Below are 20,623 nucleotides of genomic sequence, written 5' to 3'. Positions count from 1 at the left end.
TTGAGGACTGAAGTAACAGAAACTCAATTAAATTTTAATACTGCAAAATACAGTGTTACGCACTTGAGGGCTGCTATGAAATATAGAGAACTGGAGGCACTATAGAAAAAAGATGGCCATCATAGGATGCCCAAGACACCCATTTGATACAGCTTTGAAAAAGACAACTGAAATCATATGATGCATCAGGAAAACTATTTCCAGAAAAGAAAAGTACAAATGCTATTTTATAAAGCACTACTGGTGTTGCAGCACAAATGCAGTCCATACTTCCAAACATCTATGTTAAAAAAGATACAAACTGAATCAGGTGCAGAGAATTCTTCAACGAAAATCAAAGGAATAGACAAATTCTCTGTCTTCTGAGGGAAGACTTAGAGAGACTGGCACACTTAAACTGGGAAAGATAAAATTAAGTCAGTTATGATACCATGTATGCGTTGGGATTGCATGGCAAGATTTTGATAGTGGGAGGGCTACAGGGGTGGTTTCTGTGAGAAACTGCTAGAAGTTTCCTTCATGTCCAACAGAGCCAAGACCAGCCAGCTCCAAGACAGACATGCCACTGGCCAAGGCCGAGCCCATCAGCAATGGTTGTTGCACATCTGGGATAACAGATTTAAGAAGGGAAGAAAACAAATCTGCAGAAAAACAGCAGCCAGAGAGAGAAACAGCTCTGCAGACACCAAATTCAGTGGAGAAGGAGGGAGTGGAGATGCTCCAGGTGCCAGAGCTGAGGTTCCTCTGCAACCACATGAATGATGAGGTGCACGGTAATGAAGAGCATGGTGAGGCAGCTGGGCCCCTAAAACCCATGGAGGTCCATGGCTGAGCAAAGATCCACTTGCAAGACCAAGAAAACCCCACATCAGAGCAAGGGGACGCCCAAAGGAGGCTGTGGCCCCTTGGGAAGCGGGCTTCTGTCAGGATCTGTGGACCCGTGGAGAGAGAAGGCCACACTGAAGCAGTTTTGCTGGGAGGACTTGTGACCCCGTAGGGGATGCATGCTGGAGCATTCTGTTCCTGGAGGACTGCACCCTGTGGAAGGGATTCATGTTGGAGAAGTTCATGAACTGCAGTCCATGGAAAGAGCTCACATTAGAGATGATTGGGGAGGGCTTTCTCCTAGGAGGGATCTCACACCAGAGGAGGCAAAGAATGTGAGGAGTAACCACATCCCCCATTCCTTGTTCCCCTGCACTCTTTTGGGGAGAGAGGTAAAGAAAATGGGGAGTGAAGCTGAGCCTGAGAAGATAGAAGGAGTTCGGGAGAGGTGTTTTAAGATTTAGTAAGATTTCTCATTATTCTACTCTGATTTGTTTGGTAATAAATTAATTTCCCCAAGTCAAGTCTGTTCTGTCTTTGGCATTAATTGGTGACTGATCTCTCCCTGCTCTTATCTTGACCCATGAGCTTTTCGTTTTTCTTGCCCTGTCCAGCTGATGAGGGGAGTGATAGAGCACTTTGGCAGGCACCCGGCATCCAGTCAGAGTCAACCCACCACAACATCAGATAGCAGAACACCAGCAAGGAGAGATCAATCTAGGCTAAAGAATACTGGCAAAAGGACAAATGGATTCATAATGGACACAAATACTTAGGCCAGAATCAGGAAGAGGCTCCCGGTTTAATCAGTAAAATGCATTTTTGCAAGAGCCTTCCATCAAAAGTAGTGAACACTAGAAATATCACTCACTTCAAAATGCATCTTAAGATGTCCATGAAAGGGACTCTAATATGTTCTATGACATGATTTCTGTAAACAGCTGGAGGCTAAACCTAGTGACACAGAGATCGTTTCTGTCCCCCTCCTATTTTCCTTTGACTATTCAACAATTAATCCATACATATGTATACGCTCTGCCTTACAGGAGAGATTATGGACTTTGCTTGGCATCACAGTTGGTGTAGCCATGAAAGAAAGACCTGTGTTGCTCCTACAACTTCACTTGGCTGGTCAACTAAGGGAGGTAAAGGGGCAAAAGCTCCTTGTTCAACCTCTCGCTATTGACATTTAACACTTGTTTCTTCCCCCACCCAAAAGGCTCAGTATATTTCAAATCACGTTATTGAATGAACACGCATACATTTCATCAATTACCACTTTCTATAGCTTGGTGACACAAAACAAAATTACAGGAACACTTTGAAATAAATAAGTAAGCTTTGTGTGAAGGCAAAATCTTTCTAGCCCTGCACTTAGTTCACTGCACAGAAATTTAGGTGACATAAAAAATGCCATCCCAACGGTAACAATTCATAATGACAATAAAATTAAATTGTCTCTGTAAATTCAAAGGTCATTTTCAAGGTTTCACCAGCACCCTTTACAATCTTTACAGATGAAAACAAACCAGCCTTTTTAACATCAGGAAAAAGGGAATGAAAAGGCAAATGGAATTTGTCTAATTTTCACGTGTTGCCAGAATATTCTTTAAAAATAAAATTATTTCCGTTTAACTTTTTAGTATGAAAAAAGAAAAATCAGCTATTTGAGGAACATGCTTTCTTACAGATAATCTGTTACAGACACAGAATACATTTTTTATTAATCTAAATCTGTTCTGGCCTTTGTGGTTCTGCCTCTAGCATGCAATCTGAGAGCATCTGTTATTCCCCGGGTACAAGTGCATGTGCCTGGGTCCACACCAGCATAAGCATTACTCATTTGTGTGTATTGTTTCCAAGGAGGAAGACATTTACAGGAATGGTCTGGAGGACAATAACAGAATACTCCTCTCTCTTGGCACCAGAAACCTAAATGTGCTTAACCTGGCCTTCCAATTTAGGGACAATTTCCTAATCATGGGAAAATGAGTAGAATCAATGTTTGCAAATTGTGCATTACTATACTGCTACTTCTCACTCAGAAATATAAAATTTCTGTCATATATATATATATATGTATATATATGATTAATATATTGTTTCTCTGGCCAGAGCAAATGTAGAATGATAATTGATATAACGATACAATGTACAGTGATAATACAAGGTAATGCTGAAATAATTTTATTGATGTGTTGTGGAAGTGAATTCAGAGAACTTTCTCATCACTGCCTTAGTATTGCTATATAAAAGGAACACATACATTTTTTTGTCACAGTAAAAAGATGATAAGCACACAAGACTGAAAAGTATCACTTCCCAAGTGTCATAGGTTAGCAAGCATAGTCCCGGAAGGGACGTCCTTGCTAAGGGGTGCTTACAGTTTCCTCTGGGAACTGATAGAACCTATCAGCTGGCCAGTTTGAATATGGACAATTCTCTAAGCCACTTAAAGTTGTGATCACCTCTGTGATCCACATTTAAGAATAGGCAAACTCCCCCTCCAAGCTCTCTCTCGTTTCCGGCGCTGGGACAGGTGGCTGCAGGCCCCGAGTGGGGGCCAGCGGGCCCGGCCAGGCCCTGCTTGGGCCAGGCCGGGCCGGGCCACGGCCATCCTGAAGCCATGGACCTGTTCCAGGCGTGGAACCCCCCCCACTGCCTTGCCGTGGGCAGCCGGAGCAGCTCGGCTCTCCCCCCCTCTCCACTGCAATGAGAAAAATTCAACATTCCAGCTGCAAAGCTGCAAGGCCGAGGTGAGAGTAACCCTTTTATTGCTGTGAAGAGCTGAAAACCTGAGGGAAGAGAGAGAGGAGATGCTTAAAGCTGAAATTCTGTTGTGAAGCTATGATATATCAGAGTATCCTGTTGTAATTTCATGAAGATATGGGGGGTGGAGTGTTCAATTCGTGAGCAAAAGCACCTGCGCTGAGATAGGCAGATGCTGACGCAGCTGTAATTTCATGAGAAGTTTGGACAGGGAGAGATGAACCAGATGAGGACTTTTGCTCCGAACGGGAAAGGAGAAAACCTCAGTCCGTAGAGATGCTCCCAGAGATAGTCCTAAAGATGAAGATGATGAAGACCCTTTGCTCCCAGGGAAGGAGAAGGGCCTCTGTTTTTGTTTCTGAACGGCTCAACCTTAAAATTGTACCCCAAAAAACTTCAAGAGTGGACCCTCGAAAGCAGTTGCGGGAAAAGCTGCAAGTCGGGGGAAAGGACTCACACGCAGGCAGAGAGACTCCTCTTCCTAAATGGACTGAACAATATTTGGAAGTGGGCGGCTGTCTCGTTGTGATAATGTTTTCATAGCATGAGCAAGAAGAGACTTCTCTTTCTAAATGGACTGAACAAGGTTATTATGGAAGTGGTAAACAGACTGAACATCTTAAGGGTTGTCTTTTCACATTGTCAGTGGGAGAAGGGAGGAAGGTGGGGGGAGGAGGAGAGTTCTGAAGGTGGTATCATTTTTTTTCTTCTTTTAGGTCTGTTAATAAACTTCTTTATATTCTTTCAAGTTTGGTGCCTGTTTTGCATTTCTCCTAATTCTTATCTCACAGCAGATAAACAGTAATGAGTATTTTGGACCAAACCACTACACTAAATTGGTGTTTCCGCCCGGTTACAAACCGAACCCGCGACACCAAGACATACCAATAACCCAAATATCTAGAACTGGTGGGTTCTAAGAGCTACTAATACTGTGAGAGTCTAAAAAAAGCAATTCATTGGTATAGACGGAGTTGCTGAGACCTAGGATTCAGGTTAAGAAACCAAGTACCTATGAAATGCCAGTTGCACTGTGAGCCATCATAGCAGAAAGGAATACTGAGAGTGGCAACAGTATGTTACTAACAGATTCCGAAAGACATAATTTCATAGGCTGCTTTCAGATGACCAAATATAAATGGGCAAAGGCCATTCATATCAGGGATCGAAAGGCACTTGGACTAATCAAATAATTTATTTCATATGCTGGTAGCCACAGAATCTGGTTTGCAGACAGAAAGGGACATTGTCATGTGGATATTGACACTGTAAATGTAATCAAGTACAAAAGGGATTGAAAGGAAAATAGGAAGATAAGAAGCTCCAGAATAAATGATGTGCAATTTTACCTATTCTTATTGTAACAACACATATTTTCACCAGACTTTTAACCTTGCATAACATTTATTTCCCAGCTGGTATGCACCAGGTGTGTTGCAACAGTGCAGTCCATGGGAAGAGGATCTGACTGCTGGCATACAAGACAACCAAGCAAGATGATTTTTACTAGGACTGGAGTCAACATTTATTTCTACAATTCAGAAGTGGTAAGGACTAGCACAGAATAGTAAAAGCAGCAATAGAAGCATCTATTTTCTCCCACTACTCTGCTTTTGCGGAAGTATTTAGCTTAATAATTTATGACTACTCATCAATTCCTTAGACATTGACTAAAGCTCAGAATATCCATCTCAGAATACCAAAGTGTCAAAGCCTAAGGCTACATTGCTAGCAATTTCCATTGGCAATACTGAATTCGGGGACCACCATAAAGTTACTGCTGCAGAAAGCTCAGCTTTTTTCAGATATTGACAGTGACAGGATCTTTCAACTGTACATCATAATTCAGAGCACTTCTAGTAGTATGAATTTAATTTAGCAAAAGCTAGCCCCTGTGAGATGAATATCATGTTTCAAATATGACAACATATCACATTTTAAAACTGAACAAAGTCACAGCTTTCCTATTGATAGAGAATTTAACAAATATGAAGTAAGCTGTTGCACTTCTTGAGACGTGTTTTTTCAGCATGAACTCTCACAGAATACCCCTGCAATGCTTCCTCATTCCTGTATCTAACTCCATCAGCCAACAGAACATCGCTTCCTAGAGTAACGGTGACCAGAAACTAAGGGAATTAGAAAGTGTTGGAGAGACGGAGTAAAATTTGAATTTATGCAAATTCTATTCAGTTATGACATGCCAGAAGAAAGCATGTGAATTTTTACAAACACAATCAAGTTTTGCAAGACACAAGTAAACAAAAGAGATTTTCTCTACACAAATACAGATGGAAGACACGAATACATAAATCTTTTGGACAAATAGACAATCAATTATGAGAATTATTTTCCATTCCCAGCCCATCACAAGTTTTTCTTGAATACACTGTAAAGATAACACAGGTAATATAAAATCCTGATTTCTATAGGACAGCAACTGATTTCCTGCAATAAACTGACAGGCTACAGTCTAGGACTTACCACTGTGAAAAACATTTTAAGCAGTTCCTTCTTATCACCCAAATCATCTTGACCCGGTTTATGCAGTAGTGTCACAACTGCAATGCTTAAAATGTAAACTCAAACTACATGTTTTCTTCATTCTCTCCCAACACTTAGAAAAATTATAATTATTTCCCAGTTCATAATTAGATATGAAATTGTCTCAAGCCAACATTGTACACCATGCTTTTTTGGAAAACAAATCATAAGGATATCCTTTTTGGTTTTTTTTTTTAAATTGTTGAAGGTTAAAAATACAACACTGAATACAGATAGAAAACATTCCAAAAGAACAGAGTCTCCTTAAGACATGCAAACCAGTGCAGGATTTGTGGTAGAAATAGCAATATACGTTTCCACAGTAATGATTCAGTCATTATATGACTGTGAACTGCTATCCTGTTCACATTAGTGAATTATGCTGCAGTTAGAATCATTCAGTGGCTGGATCTGTCTTGGGGGACATTTACTTCATGGCTGGGCTATTACCACAATTTATATAGCAGACATACCTGGTTTTAGCTCATTCAGATAACAAAGCGGTCTTTAACAGGTTTGTAACATGAAACAATCATCCATTCTAACACCTAAACCTTTCATGTGCAGGACTAAATACTGTATTGTACTGCTATTTTTAAGGCTCTGATGAGAGTAAGAAGACACGACCTCACAAACTCTAACTGGTTTGTCCTCCAAGGGGCATGTATTTGAGTAAGGATAGCAAAAACCAGACTCTAAATTGATCCTGAGTTAAGGCCAAACAGCAGGAATCCAATCCATTTGTAGGCGAAGTCAAGATTTAGATTTTCATTTGATTATGTAAATATCTAGGGGTCTTACAGATGCTTTTAACAGACCCTGTTAGACTACTTGTTCTCTTCAGAGAGACAAACACATCTGTACACAGCCCAATGTTCTCAAAAAAGGAACAACTTGGCTACGTTTGTGGTTGTGGAGTTACCTTACACTCAACCATCACACAGGTTGTTTCACGAATCTGTTACTCTGCAGAAAAATTACTTGGGGAAGAAAACGCAGACTCTCTCCTCACTCTTCTGCAGCACCTGTGCAAAAATGATCCTCCACTCAATTATTTTCTGTTCATACATGTTTTTTTTTCCATTGAGTAAATATCTGCTCAAAGGAATATTATTTAGGGATTCTTACAGAGTACGAACCACTTGACTGGATCCACTGATTTGCCTCATGCATGCAGATATTTGACCAAAATTGGATAAGCGTTAGCTTTGAAGACCAAATAGCAAAGTCCATTCTTTTGGAAGCCCTATATACCTATATTTTTAGCATTTTTGCTTTCAGAGGAAGGACATATTTACCAGGGGGCACATAAAGGAGCTACAGTTCCTGCTCGACCCTATTTGCTCTGCACAGATTGATGTGCTCTCCATGTCACATTACAGAGGGTGTGTTGTGCTGTTCAATAGCACCCTTATTCACATCCTGACTGCATCCAGTCCTGCTGTATAGCAGTACTGTGTGAACAGATTGCTTTCATGACAGTTATGAAACTCAGAGGGAGACAGTTTGAATTGCAATTTTATTTTTAACCATCCTACAAGGGATGTCTACAATCTAAGACACAACTGTCTCCAACATGATGCCAGTGTAAATAAGTGGATGCATCTGAATGGTTATCTTATATAACTTTAAAGGGCAAACCATGATCCTGGAAAGATTCAGACTCCTAGTACTCAGTTTGAAAAAAAAACATGCCTTTTTTTAGTTCCCATCTTCCTTCTCTTGTGGTAACTACATAAAAATGTGACAAATTCAGGAAACTGCTCAAAAAACTATATGGAAGTATCCACATTCAGCTTGAATTCTGGATTCCTGGATAACCAGAGTAGTATGACTCAGAGGACTGGATAAGCTTCCCTATCATCTGTTTCACAAAAGTACTTCAAGTACTTTTTAAACATTTTCAACTACAATTGTGTGATTATTTTAGCCCTTTGCACTTACACTGTGAAATGCTCAAATTAAACAAGACCAATTAAGCACATTCTTTTTGTACAGGATAATATTTATCTCAAGTGGTGTAATTGGCACTTTGGTTATGTGTACACTGTGTAATGCAGTGCAGTACAGAGATATCCAGCCTAACAGGAAAGAACACAATCATGGTAATTACGAGCACAGACAATGTGGAAGGGAGGAGATCTTTGAGCAAAATTAACTTCCGGAATAAAACCTTCTTTAGCATCCACACTTGGGCTCCTCTAAACAGCTTTAGAATATTTTTACCAGTGAATAAATCAAAGTGCCATGCAGTAATTGTCTTTTATAGACAAGAAAAAATGTTTGTATCTCATTACTGGATCCTACTACAGCAGATTCATTTTAACCAACTGATTCCATTCTCCTTTACTAGACAGAAATACGTATCTTCCAGAATAAATGGCCACCTGATTACACAGTCTCTGGGGCCTTATAGCTCTGTCCAGGTAGTTATTATCCTATCAAGGTTTCCACGACAACTTTCTTTGGTCACAATGGCCACCAAGTAAAGCCATTCATTTAAAGTGATAGGACACATTTTGGTTCAAAACGAGATGCAATGAACTTTCCATCTTATTCTATCTATTCTGAAGGATACTCACAAGGGATTCCCAACTTCTTTAGCCACATGTTGTATTCTCCACTGGATTAAGGCTCCTACAAAGTGAAATCCACTTTTCACTTGTGGAACAATTCAGTGAAATCCAAAGATGTTGTCAGGACTGAATAGAAGAGAGGAAATAAATGAATCACATAGAAATAAATGAATCAGATGGAAATAAGATCACATGCACCAACTACATGTACATAAGAAGTGCCAGATACAATGTAATTTACCTACTTTTTTGAAAAAGCACGTGGACTCACTCAACAGCTGTGCTGCATCCCTCTAGAGGCAATATCATACAGGCAGAAAGAAAACACCATCCTGGAGAAGGATTTCTGAGAAATGCAAGGAGTTAGCAATTAGCTACAAATTACTTAACTAATGAAGAACAAAATTATGATTCTAATTAATCTTGTGATTATAGACTGATTTAAGAATTGCTGGTAAGTACTATTATTAGTCAGCAATGCAGCCATATCATAAAGTATTTCATTTGCTTTAGAACAGATGAAACTGTAAGAGGTTCATGCCCTTTCTGTTTATAGAAATTTAACGGCTTGCCTCCCGTTACCATTAGTAGCCATGTGGTTAAATCACCTTGCCTCATTTTAAAGAAAAAAAAATAGAGATTTTTTTTTTAAATTATTTCAATTCTTAATGTCTCTCACAACAAAACTCTCCATTTTGTTGACATCTTGGGTTTTGCTTCATACTACAAAAAACACTTGGTTGGTTACCAATATCAGATTATACTAAGTTGACGAGTGTGCCATCAGCTGTAGGATGATGACAATAGTCCTTTGTGTTTTATAACTGTTTCCAGGTGTATGTACACACCATAATAACTGTGTAATAATCCTGCCTTCTTCAAATTATGTTTCTGCTGGCTCATTTGATTTATTCTGGATTTTTAAATATTTTTCCCTGAAAAATGAAGAAAAATCAAAAACTATTTACACAGAATGTTAACTTAAATGTTGCAAAGATATACCTTAGGGTGGGGGGGGTTGAAAAGGAGGAAAAATATATTAATCACATCACAAAGCAAAGCTAATATATTAACGGTGATTATGAGAGAAGACAATGGCGAAGTTAAACGATAGCTTGTTACAAAGTATAAATCAAATTTTATATCATTTTCTTATGACTCTAGCAGATGGTCACCTCTCACATAACTGACTGAGCATGGGACCTGCTTTGCATTAGATCCCCTGCCTGATCTATGGGATGCTCTATTAAGCGCATCCTCAGCAAATTTGCTTGTGACACCAAGCTGTGTGCTGCAGTTGACATGCTGGAGGGAAGGGATGGCATCCAGAAGGACCTTGGACAGGTTTGAAAGTTGGGCCTGTGAGAGCCCCATGAAGTTCAACAGGGCCAGCTGCAAGATCCTGCACCTGGGTTGGGGCAATTCAAAGCACAAGTACAGGCTGGGTAAGAACAGATTGACAGCAGCCCTGAGGAAAAGGGCTTGGGAGCATTTGTGAATTAGGAGCTTGACATGACCTTGTAACACGTGCTTGCAGCCCCGAAAGCCAATCACATCATGGGCTTCATCAAAAGCAGAATGGCCAGCAGGTCAAGGGAGGTTCTGCCCCTGTTTTGTTCTTCTGAAATGCCATCTGGACTGCTGCATCCAGCTCTGGGGTCCTCAATATAAGAAGGTCATGGATCTGTTGGAGCAAGTCCAGAGGAAGTCCATGAAGATGATCAGAGGGCTGGAGTGCCTTTCCAATGAAAACAGGCTGAGAGAGTTGGGGTTGTTCGGGTTAGAAAACAGAAGGCTCCAGGGAGGCCTTAGAACAGCCTTCTAGTACCTAAAAGGGGCCTAAAAGAGAGACAGAGTGGGACCTTTTACAAGGCCATGCTGTGACAGGACAAGGGGGAATGACTTCAAATTGACAGAAGGTAGGTTTACATTTGGTATTAGGAAGAAATTCTTTACTGTGAGTGTGATGATCACTAGCACAGGCTGCCTAGAAATGCTGTGGATGCCCCATGCCTCGAAGTGTTCAAGGCCAGGTTGGATGGGTTTTGAGTCACCTGGCCTTGTGGAAGGTGTCCCTGCCCATGGCAGGGGGCCTGGAACTAGGTGATCTTGAACATCCTTCCAACGCAAACCCTTCTGTGATTCTATGAAAAAAATACTGTTGACCTTTTCTTTAAGAAGACACAGATAGCAAATGCTTTTCTACAAGGTTTCTGAGCGGTTATTCCACAATTTCATATAACCAAGATGTTTGACAAAGATTTTAAACTATTTCATTTAATGGCTTAATGCCTGCATGTCAGCTGAAAGCCACAGGACTTTGCACAACTGAACAATGGGTCTTGCCAGAACCTTCTAAAAGTACAGGTGCCTACATTCTTTCTGAGACAAATAAAATAATTACTGATAACAACACCCACATACAGTAAACTATACAATACAACATCTTAAAATATGTTAGAATTAACTATTGTAATTCAATGCATTTTTCTGGGAAGTCTTACGACATTGTGTAGACTTGAACATACACAACTGACAGCAGAAACCGAGCACCTAATAGATTCCAATTTGAAAAAATCAGCAGTGGTTAAGTGATGTATTTAGGTGTTTAAGTGGGTAGGTGACACTCTGAAGACACTGAGACTTCAAAAAGTTTGCATTAAAAAGGAGTGGGGTTTAGAATATTTTAGTAATATCCAAGATCTTTTTCTTTACTATTAAAGAATCATGGTCCAATTATAGTGAAAGCACAATTAGCAGTAATTCAATAAGAGTTTCCACAAATCCTTCTTGGAACATCCATCCCATCTGCTACTCTTCATTCCTCCCCTTTTCCTTGATTAACTCCCTCTAGTTACACAGAATTATTTGACTGATAGAATCAATATAAGAAGCTTTGCTATTCTTTTAAGCCAGCCTTGTCATTGTAACAAAACAAAGAGTTGTAACTGCCATATAAATGAGTGCATTTTCTGTGATGAGGTCCCTGCCTAGCTTCCTCCTTTTCTTTTTCAGACGAAATTTTACACCTGTTATCTCTTCTGACAGCCAAGAAACAGAAGAGCAGATAAGTAAAAAAAGAAAATGGAACAATTAAGGGAAAAATAAGAAATTATGCAGGAGAAAAGCAGTTATGTTGAGCTATATTGTGTTTTGTGGGGTACTACAAGTACTTTCACTTACGTTCTACTAATCAATCCAAAACCTTTAGCATTTTTTTGCATTTAGATCTGTTGAAAACTGGGACCAGAAAGATAGGGGTTAAATGGCCAGGAAGCAGGTACAGCTGAGACCCTGCAACCCATCAGCCAATGCTGACACCTTGGTAAGAGCACACTATATAAGAGAACAAGCCTCCTAGGAAGAAAGTATACAGCTTTTTGTTCTACTTTGGTTTCTGTTATTTGTTGGTTTGGGGTTTTTTTTGTGACCTGCAATGGTAAGAATTTTCATTGAGAGTTGTTTGTTTTCTTAATCTACTGCCATGTGTAATTTAATAAGAGGGTGTTATTCCCTTTTGCTCTGAGAAAAGTAGAAAAATAAGGAGCTTTTCTTACAATAGCTGGTGTACTTATCTTTTTGCTGAGAAAGCAACAAGTGCTGATTAGCAGAGGTATTAGCTAAGTTGTCTTGAGATCAAGTACTAGGAAGTATGTAAAAAAAAAAAAAGTCAAATGTGAGGGAGCTGACTGGCAAGATCTGGGTTACTCTGTTGAACCGAAACAATTTGGCTCTAAACATAACACTAAATTATTTGTGCTCTAAAGCATCTTGTATGCAGTGTTCCTAAGCTTAGAATATATTTTTAAATAGAACAAATAACTATCAAATTGTTTTCTTGTGTAAATACAGAATAACATGCAAAAGAGATGAAGAGAGACACTGTCCTATAATTTTTCACCAATTCAATATGAATATTCTTCTGATGTTTGTTGTAAAAGGTGTAGTTGATAAACTTAAGACAGTTGTTGGTCTCTAAATTGGAAAACTGACTTCTCTGGATGTGGAGACTTGCATCTGCATAGTTCTGCTTGAGACCCTTGATAACTTTGGCTTTTTGAGTGGTACTCTTTTTGGAATTTTTTTGTTATTAGCAGGGGACATTTTTTTAAGACTTTTTCTTGTTTTGGGGTGTTATGGATTTTTCTTTGAAGGAGGTATGTGGTATTTTTTTTTTTAAGCCATTTTGGCTAGCCAATACTACTAACTGTTACCTGAGGAGTCCCTAGGAGGGGAACCATATTAGCTCGCAAGACAGAGCCAATACCTGTGTATTTTTGTCAGGATATTATAGGGAAAAAAAGTGCTTAAAGCTTGGATTGTGCTGGTGTACTAGTTTGAAAACAAACCAGTGGGAGGCACCAAGTCAGAATAACAATTTAATGGAAATTAAAGAAAAGGGGAAAAAAAAAGGTAAAAGAAAACACTGTCAAACTGACAGAGTCAAGGTACAACCTGACACCCTGTTAGGCAGCGTGGTGGTAGCAGTCTGGTAGAATGGTGGCTGCAGTCCTCTGAAGCAGTGATCCTGTAGTAAAAGAGTCTGCTCTTCCTCAGGAAGTCCAATGGTGGCTGTGTAGCTCCTGTCCTCTGGAAATCCAGTGGGAAGCGGTGTCTCTGGTGTTCAGCCTCAGCTTATATCCACGATGGGATGCTTGGTTCCTCCCTCTGGGTGGAGCATCTCACAATGGGGTAACGAGTCATGAGGCAGAGTGTTGATTAGGCTCATTAACAGAAGATAGTCCGGAGGGAGTTATCTCTGAGTCAGGCGGCAGGACAGTGATGGGCAATTAACAGAAAGATAGTCTGGGGGGAGGAGGCAAGGAAACACTGCCCCACCTGATTTCAACAGCTCATGAGGATGGTAATAGAATACACTGCAACCCAGGACAGCTGGTAACTAAGTTAGTGGCATACAAAACTGTCAGACTACTATAAGTAGGTGATCAAATGCAGTTTCATTATACTCAAGAATATCCCTAATCCCTAAGAGCTGTGAGCATTTGTGGCTTGTGAAATGTAGCATATCTCAACAGAGACGAAGCTTAAATTTACAAAATCTCAACAGGGAACAGTGATGATGCTCAAGAAGAAATCCTACTGTGGAAGAAGTATTCATTACCTTTTGGGGCTATTAAGTAGGCTCCTTCAAGATAAGGAAGCATGTCAGAATCTTCCTGTGGTGCAAAATATCTTTCGGACATACTGTATTTGCAGCTTCCCAGCAGAGTCTGTCCTAATTGGGTTACTGCACTAAGGGCAGATTCAGCTCTGCGAAAGGAGCTGAAAGCCCAAGACTACAGCATCAAGGGGAAATGCCAGGCTCTGCCCTCTGCCACCACCATCCCAACGAGAGAAGGGTTTTTTTTTCCCAACACTGGGCATAAGCCTGCCTTAGACAGAGCAATTGTCTTTGCATATGCTATAACCATGGGTGAGGGCTTTAGATAGATTTCCCTGCTGAGGCACTTGTTTATGGTAGCTTATAGTAACAAGGCAGATGAAAGGTGAATGGGATCACAGAAAAGAGAGTAGGATGTTTTCTCAGTGCTCCCTATGTTGTGCAATGGCACAGCATAGCAATTCCAGGTGAGCATCACAGCTGACTGGTCCCAGATGGGAAAGAGTAGAGCTGTGGCAGCTCAGTGCTGCACCTGAATTAATTAGTCATGCTTATAGACAGAAAGAGTAACTTATTTGGGAACAGACTGTGCTAATGCTACACAGCTCTAGGCACTGAAGCTGTTAGCTGGGAATGGCACAGTGAGAATATGCGGTATTTTGTGTTACTAGCTAGCAGAAGTTTACTGTACTGCTACACTAGAAGCCATATGGAGTGGAAACATCTGAACAGGTCTGAGGGAAGAACTTTAAATATGAACACAGGTCCAGAGTTGATGTTATACTTTAGTACCGCCTCTAAGACATATGTCAAACCCAGTTTTTGTTCCTTTTAATGTTTTGTGGTTGCCAGGCTGGCCAGAAAAATGCAGGAAGAAAGGCTTCTTACAGAAGTTGCTAAATATAATTGCATTGTTCACCCTAAACCATATACTCAATCCTCAAGTTTAGGGATTCTCACAGTAATAATGGCTACAAAATTTATGATTTGTAAATGGTTTATTGGAAAATCTAGACTATTGCCCCTCAGGATACTAAAACACAAAACTGGATTTACCCTGCCCCTGAAGAATCTTGCCTGTCAGTTACAGGCAGCAATTCTCTGTGTCTCTCAGATAATAGGAATATGATCAATTCTCCCAACTCAGCTGCTGAGTTCCTGACTCACTCTAGCCTAAGCCGAAGTGACTCACAGCCACAATTTTCTACCTCCTCATCACATTATTTGTTGGGGGAGGAAGCCAAAGTATACGTACTAGATAAAATGTTAATATCATCAGCCAAAACTTAGTGGATGCGTATTATTTCATTATTTGTATTGACTGTCACCCTAATATCCAGTTACAGCACTATGTGAATTGCTCTCAATGTGAGGAAATTGTCCCATGAAAACAGGGTCCTGAGGTAGTAAAGACTGGGAGGTAGTGTATACTAACACAATATGAAAGACATGCCAGTTTTAGAAGTTACTAATGGTAAAGCAATGTATGCAGGGTTTGTCCCACTGGTAAACATGGTTATCAAGTGATTCCTCTTGCATATCAGAAATGTGAAACTTCACAAGGGATATCTACAAAGTAGTCATTGATTTAAAATTACTTGCTGTTAGACTACTTTTATTTTTATGTATCAGATCAAAATTTTTCCTTTTTCATTTATTGCCTCCAGTGGCACCAACTTGACACTTTTTTTTCCTCCTTACCTGTATGCAGTGTTTTGTACATATGCAGACAAGTGTTTAAAGTGAAAATTATAGATTAAGAGAACCAGAATACCTACATAGGACAAAAAAACATAACCCCAAAAAATATAGTACCTAGATTGCCTGGTTCAATCTATCCTGGCTTCAATAGCTGACCAGAAATAAAACTGGATTAGACTTACTAACTCTGTGGTTTACTTTCACTTGGGAAAACATTGTTTCAGATAGATATTCACATTAGCAGCCCTTTTATAGGAGTAGATTCTTACAGGAAAACTCTTAACTTCCTGGGATAATGTATTCAGATGAACTATGCCTCACTGTGCTTTAAACATACATGGCTGTACTTCCAAGTAAACCAGGCAACTTATAACAGTAGGTCTATGGCCATCTGTAAAACTTAACTGGTGCTTACAGAAAATGGTCCTACATAAAATTGCAGTTCTGTACAACCACAGGACTAACAAGTAATTTAAATGCAGAATAGTGTAGATGTTCTGTGCTCCAAGCGCTCATAATTTATGCAATCAGAATTTCCCTATATTCAAATCAGAGCAGAAAGAAAGGGTTTGGCTTGCAGTAAAATACTACTACCACCATAAAATCATAGTTACTGCTAGCTGCCAGATCTAAATAGTGGTTCAAATGCTGGATTACAGCAGTATCAAGCTGTCAGTTTGAACTCTTGTCAAGAGCAGCTATTGCAAGGCTCACTGAATTGATACCTAAATAATATTAATTTATCTTCTAAAATATTTATCTACCTTCGAGTCCTTCACAGAAAGACTACTGTGTATCTTCACCTATATTCCTTCTTAAACACTCACAACACAAAGTATCCTGAAGCCTCTAGGATGTCTCAGGAATTACATGTCCTGCAGTATCCTGATCAATTTTCTTCGTTATGACTTCCCCTTCCACCCCCCTGCCCCTGTATTCTTTCATTTATCCTGGTGTATATAGCCTACCTTGCAGAATTGCAAGGGGAGCTGGCAGGGATCCAGGACAACCTGTCAGCACAAGCAGCAGTGAGGTGATGAGTCAGCAGAGGCACTGTGTGTCTTTGCTGCGGCACTGCTCACTCCCAACCCTCCTGGAGACAAGTCTTAGCTTTGACCTTGAAAAGTGTCCACAGCTCCTGCTCATCCTATTTTTATGAAAGGGAGGATGTGTCCTTCACTGAACCTGAAAATGTGGAGCTGCCATACAGAAGCTAATAACCCAAGCAACAGAGGCTCTGTGTGATCTGAGGATTATGTGAGGCTTAACCTGAGAACAAGGCTGGCAATTTTGTAAAGCAATTCATAAAGAACAGTCACATAAACTGTGGAGTTAAAACTATTTTAAAATCGTGTAATTTCACTGCATTTGTGCCACACTGCATTCAGCACATCCCCAATGTGATAGCTGCACATGGAAAAATCCAACAGATGCTACATACACTGTGATTACATAGAATAAGACAAAATTATCTAGGGTTGAGAAATAAGATGCCTACACTGAAAGGACATCAATGTGACCACTTGTGTATTCAGGTATTTATTTTGTCTTCATTCCTTATACTGCTTTTTTTAATAAGAAGAATTTAAATGGCTCCCTCTTGTGTCAAGAAAAATGCAGTATCATATTTGGCAAAAACTAATCCTTGAGCAGAAATTAGAATTCACCTATATTTATACTGCAGAGTATAATTATCAATGTGTTGTGGTGACTGATGAGACTGAACACACCTATCCCTTGCTGCCCAGGTACTCTTTGAAACTACCTAAAAGAAGTGCCATAAACAGTTACCTTTCAGCTGCATATGATGAAGGGTAGGGAAAAACAGCTTGTAAACCATATGTATTGTATCCCATCTAATTTGCTAATGCAGTCTAGACTAGATAGATATCTCATCTTTGAGATCCCTGTCCTTAACGGTCTGTAACATCTCAGCACAGAATATCTGGATCAGCGTAGCTTGATTTACTTCTGGTGCTTTTCACAGGTGAGCAAATTTTCACCTTTTAAGGGGTGGGAGCATGAAAGAGCCAGTGAATGGCAGTGAGGAAGCAAAAATCTGATTTCAACAACCCTGCAAGTCTTTGTTCCTTCTTTCTAGTACCTACTAGCTGATAAAGTTTTTGCTCTGGCTTTTGAATCATGAAAGCTTTCTTCACAATAATTAATACCCATAAAACTCTGAAATTCCGAATTGAGGTTTTTTGGTTTGTTGTTTTTTTTTTTTTGCATAGCATGGGGCATACTTTGGTAACTTTGGACATTAAGCAATAATCTCGGAAATGAACATATAAGAGGAAAAAACTTATAAGACACTGAAGTCTTGCTAACCTCAAGAGGCAAATAAAATGTATCAGGAAATGTGTGTGTATATGCAGGAAGTATCTACAATAGCTTTTGAGAAAGCAGGTCTGAAAAGCTTTGTTTCAAGGCAACATACTTGTGTTCTGTGGTTTCTCACAAAATCTGTTCCTGCATAGTTATGAATTAACAAAACCAAAAAAATCCAAACAAAAAAACTAGGCCCACTTCAGAGTGGGACTAATCATACTGATGACTGGAGAGCTTGATAAAGCTACTTTGCAGATAATTATCTTGAGATAATCTCAGTTTATCCTGATTCAGAAGTCTGGTGGTAGCCACACAGGAGGCTATATTTTCCAGCTTGAAGGAAGGCTTTAAAATATCATATTATGAATTCTGCTGTAGTAATTTATCCTTTGTAAAAAAGTCTTCCCTGTTACAGCCTTACAGGTTGTTAACAGAATGAATGACGAAATGACTACCAATATCAAATTATATGTGCTTTTCAAATCTAGGACTTTGTATCCTCCTCCAAATAATTTGTTCATATTTCTCATACGGAGGGAGTTACCACTTGATCACAGAGAGGAAAAAATTACTATGGTGCACAGAATAATCATTCAGTATCTTAGAGTTACTTGTTTAAGGGCTTCTATAGTGGCACCCCACAATCTATTTCCACACTTCAGAGAAGAACTGATGAGGGTAGACTTAACTGAAGAGAAACTGAAAGGGTTTATTGAATCTAAAGAGTGTACTTAGGCTCAAAACTGCTGTTCTGAAAAGACCTTACCAGCTGCCACCTGGGGCTAGATACACCTAAACTCAAAAATACTCCCTTTATCTATCCAGCCATGCAAAGGTACTTTTCTGAACGCAACCACCATCATGATCTTAATGGAACTGAGCTGCCTGCCTCATATTCCAAGCCTGACAGGACAGGATGAGGTAACCGGCCATTTCATTACTTATGTCTTTTGAGGTACTCATTCCAAAATTGTTTGGAAGGTACTTATAAAAAGATTGAGTTGCACTAGATACAAACACACACAGAAGTATTTTTCAAATCACATTTTATCTTAAATATGGCCAAACACTGGTACTCTTAACCAATAATCTATTTATTATTATTATTATTAGCTTTCCTTTCAGTAAGCACTGAGAGGAGAAAATGAGGGCATAAAAGCCTGCAAAGCTATAGGTTTGGAGGTGAGGTTATTTAATCCTTGCAAGAGGAAAAAAGCTTATCCTGAAATGGTTGTGGGCAACAGAACTTGGCATTTGTCCGCTTTAAGACTGAAATGGGACCTACTGGGGCCTTTGGTGAGGCTGGAATTCAGGTATATAACAGATACTTGGGATGGGGGTGGAGGAGGTATGCTTTTATTCTGAAGTCTGTGAGAATACTTTTCACAAAGCTACTCAGGAAAGGGGCATTCCTTGGGTGACATTTCATCTAACCTCCATTATGGCTAAGGTTTTGTGTACTAGAAATTATGAGTGAGACAAATATTAGAAAGCATTTCCCAAAGAAACCTCAGGCCAGTACTCTTGACACTTTTGAGAAAGAAAATTAGGTTTGTGGTTTCTTAGTAAGCTTTTGTGCCTCATTTCTGCTTAACCTCAGGTGATGAAACGTAACCCAATCCTTAAACAAGGTTTGGACTTGAAATTTAATATTCCTTCCATGTGTATGTGGGATTTTGGTAAGCAGACAATAGGTATGCTGATTTAAACAACAATTCTTCCATCAGAGAGAGGAGACTTTGATGCAGACTTTGTTCTGCATCTACATGATAGCAAACCTTGCTGTTTTATGTACAGGCAGTGCTATCATCAGTTGGGATCAAGTTTCCTGTGACTTGTGTGTAACTCTTAATAGTGAATGCTGTAGCCTGACTTAACACCACCGAGTTTTTGTGTGAGTCATATGTGTCAGGTGGTTGAAACACACTGCTGTTTAATCCTAGATCTAAGCTAACAGTCTATGCCAAAGCAAGTATTTACAAGCTTAATGGACTGCAGGATAAAAAGATGTCACGGTATTTACTTACGCCATATGTGCATCTTTCTTTCTGGTAGGCAGTGTGAGTTCACTAATTCCTGTAGCTTAACTACATAATGTTTCTTTAAATAAACCCACTGCGGTCTCGCTTACTGAAACAAAAAAAGTGAAGGTTTATATATAACCAGCTTCCCCCTGCCGCCTCCTGCGCCGCTGGTTTCCAGGCCCTCTCCGACGCAAAGCACTCGAGCAGTGTAAGCGGATGTTGCATAATGTGATTATGGGCTGCTCTAAACTGAGGAACGCGTCCCACTTGCGGCGTGTTACACACGGCTGCCTCGCTTCTTTCATTGGAACAGAAGCTGTGATGCTGCTTTTATATTCCTGGCAGTTGTCAAATGCTAAAGCAGAAGATTAGGGGATTTGGGCTTTTTTTTTTTTTTTCCTTTGTACTGAAAACCTTCAGTTGCTTCCTCTCTCTTATGCCTTTAGCTCTGAAGGAGATGATTACATTTCAGGTCATCTCTTCCTCTGTCTGATCCCAATACACCACCCTAACTCACATTACAGGAATTTCGATGTATAGGTAATCAGGATCTTAAAAAGTCAGCCTCTAAAGTGTATCTATGCGGTGTATCTACCGCTGAGGGAACATGGCGGTGAGTTCCCGACTTGTCTCCACCACCAGCCGCATTCGCCATCCGGGCTGAACCGCATTCCTTCCCTTGGATCGCCACAGCCGGGGGTCGCCACAGCCGGGGGTCGCCACAGCCGGGG

General features: G+C 39.9%; 1 protein-coding gene and 1 long non-coding RNA gene across 2 annotated transcripts in view; one reads left to right on the top strand and one right to left on the bottom strand.

Moving 5' to 3' along the window:
• Positions 1-5,063: 5,063 nt before the first annotated feature.
• The window catches only part of LOC121658300 (histone PARylation factor 1), a 24,715-nt gene continuing 9,155 nt past the window's right edge, over positions 5,064-20,623 (top strand). Inside the window, exon 1 of the mRNA XM_042015067.1 lies at positions 5,064-5,141. Coding sequence (XP_041871001.1) covers positions 5,091-5,141 — 51 coding nt within the window. The 5' untranslated portion in view covers positions 5,064-5,090. The remainder of the gene's footprint in view (positions 5,142-20,623) is intronic.
• LOC121658302 lies at positions 6,067-16,679 on the bottom strand. Its single transcript, XR_006013928.1, has 3 exons — positions 16,506-16,679; positions 8,960-9,060; positions 6,067-8,840 (listed from the first exon to the last, which is right to left on the bottom strand). It is a non-coding gene; the product is annotated as an uncharacterized LOC121658302 (long non-coding RNA).

This window comes from Corvus kubaryi, unplaced genomic scaffold (genome assembly GCF_017639235.1).
Source record: "Corvus kubaryi isolate FWS band 111438036 unplaced genomic scaffold, C.kubaryi_AGA036_p1.0 split3-131, whole genome shotgun sequence".
Taxonomy (NCBI): domain Eukaryota; kingdom Metazoa; phylum Chordata; class Aves; order Passeriformes; family Corvidae; genus Corvus; species Corvus kubaryi.
This window is presented reverse-complemented; position numbering and strand designations above follow the sequence as displayed.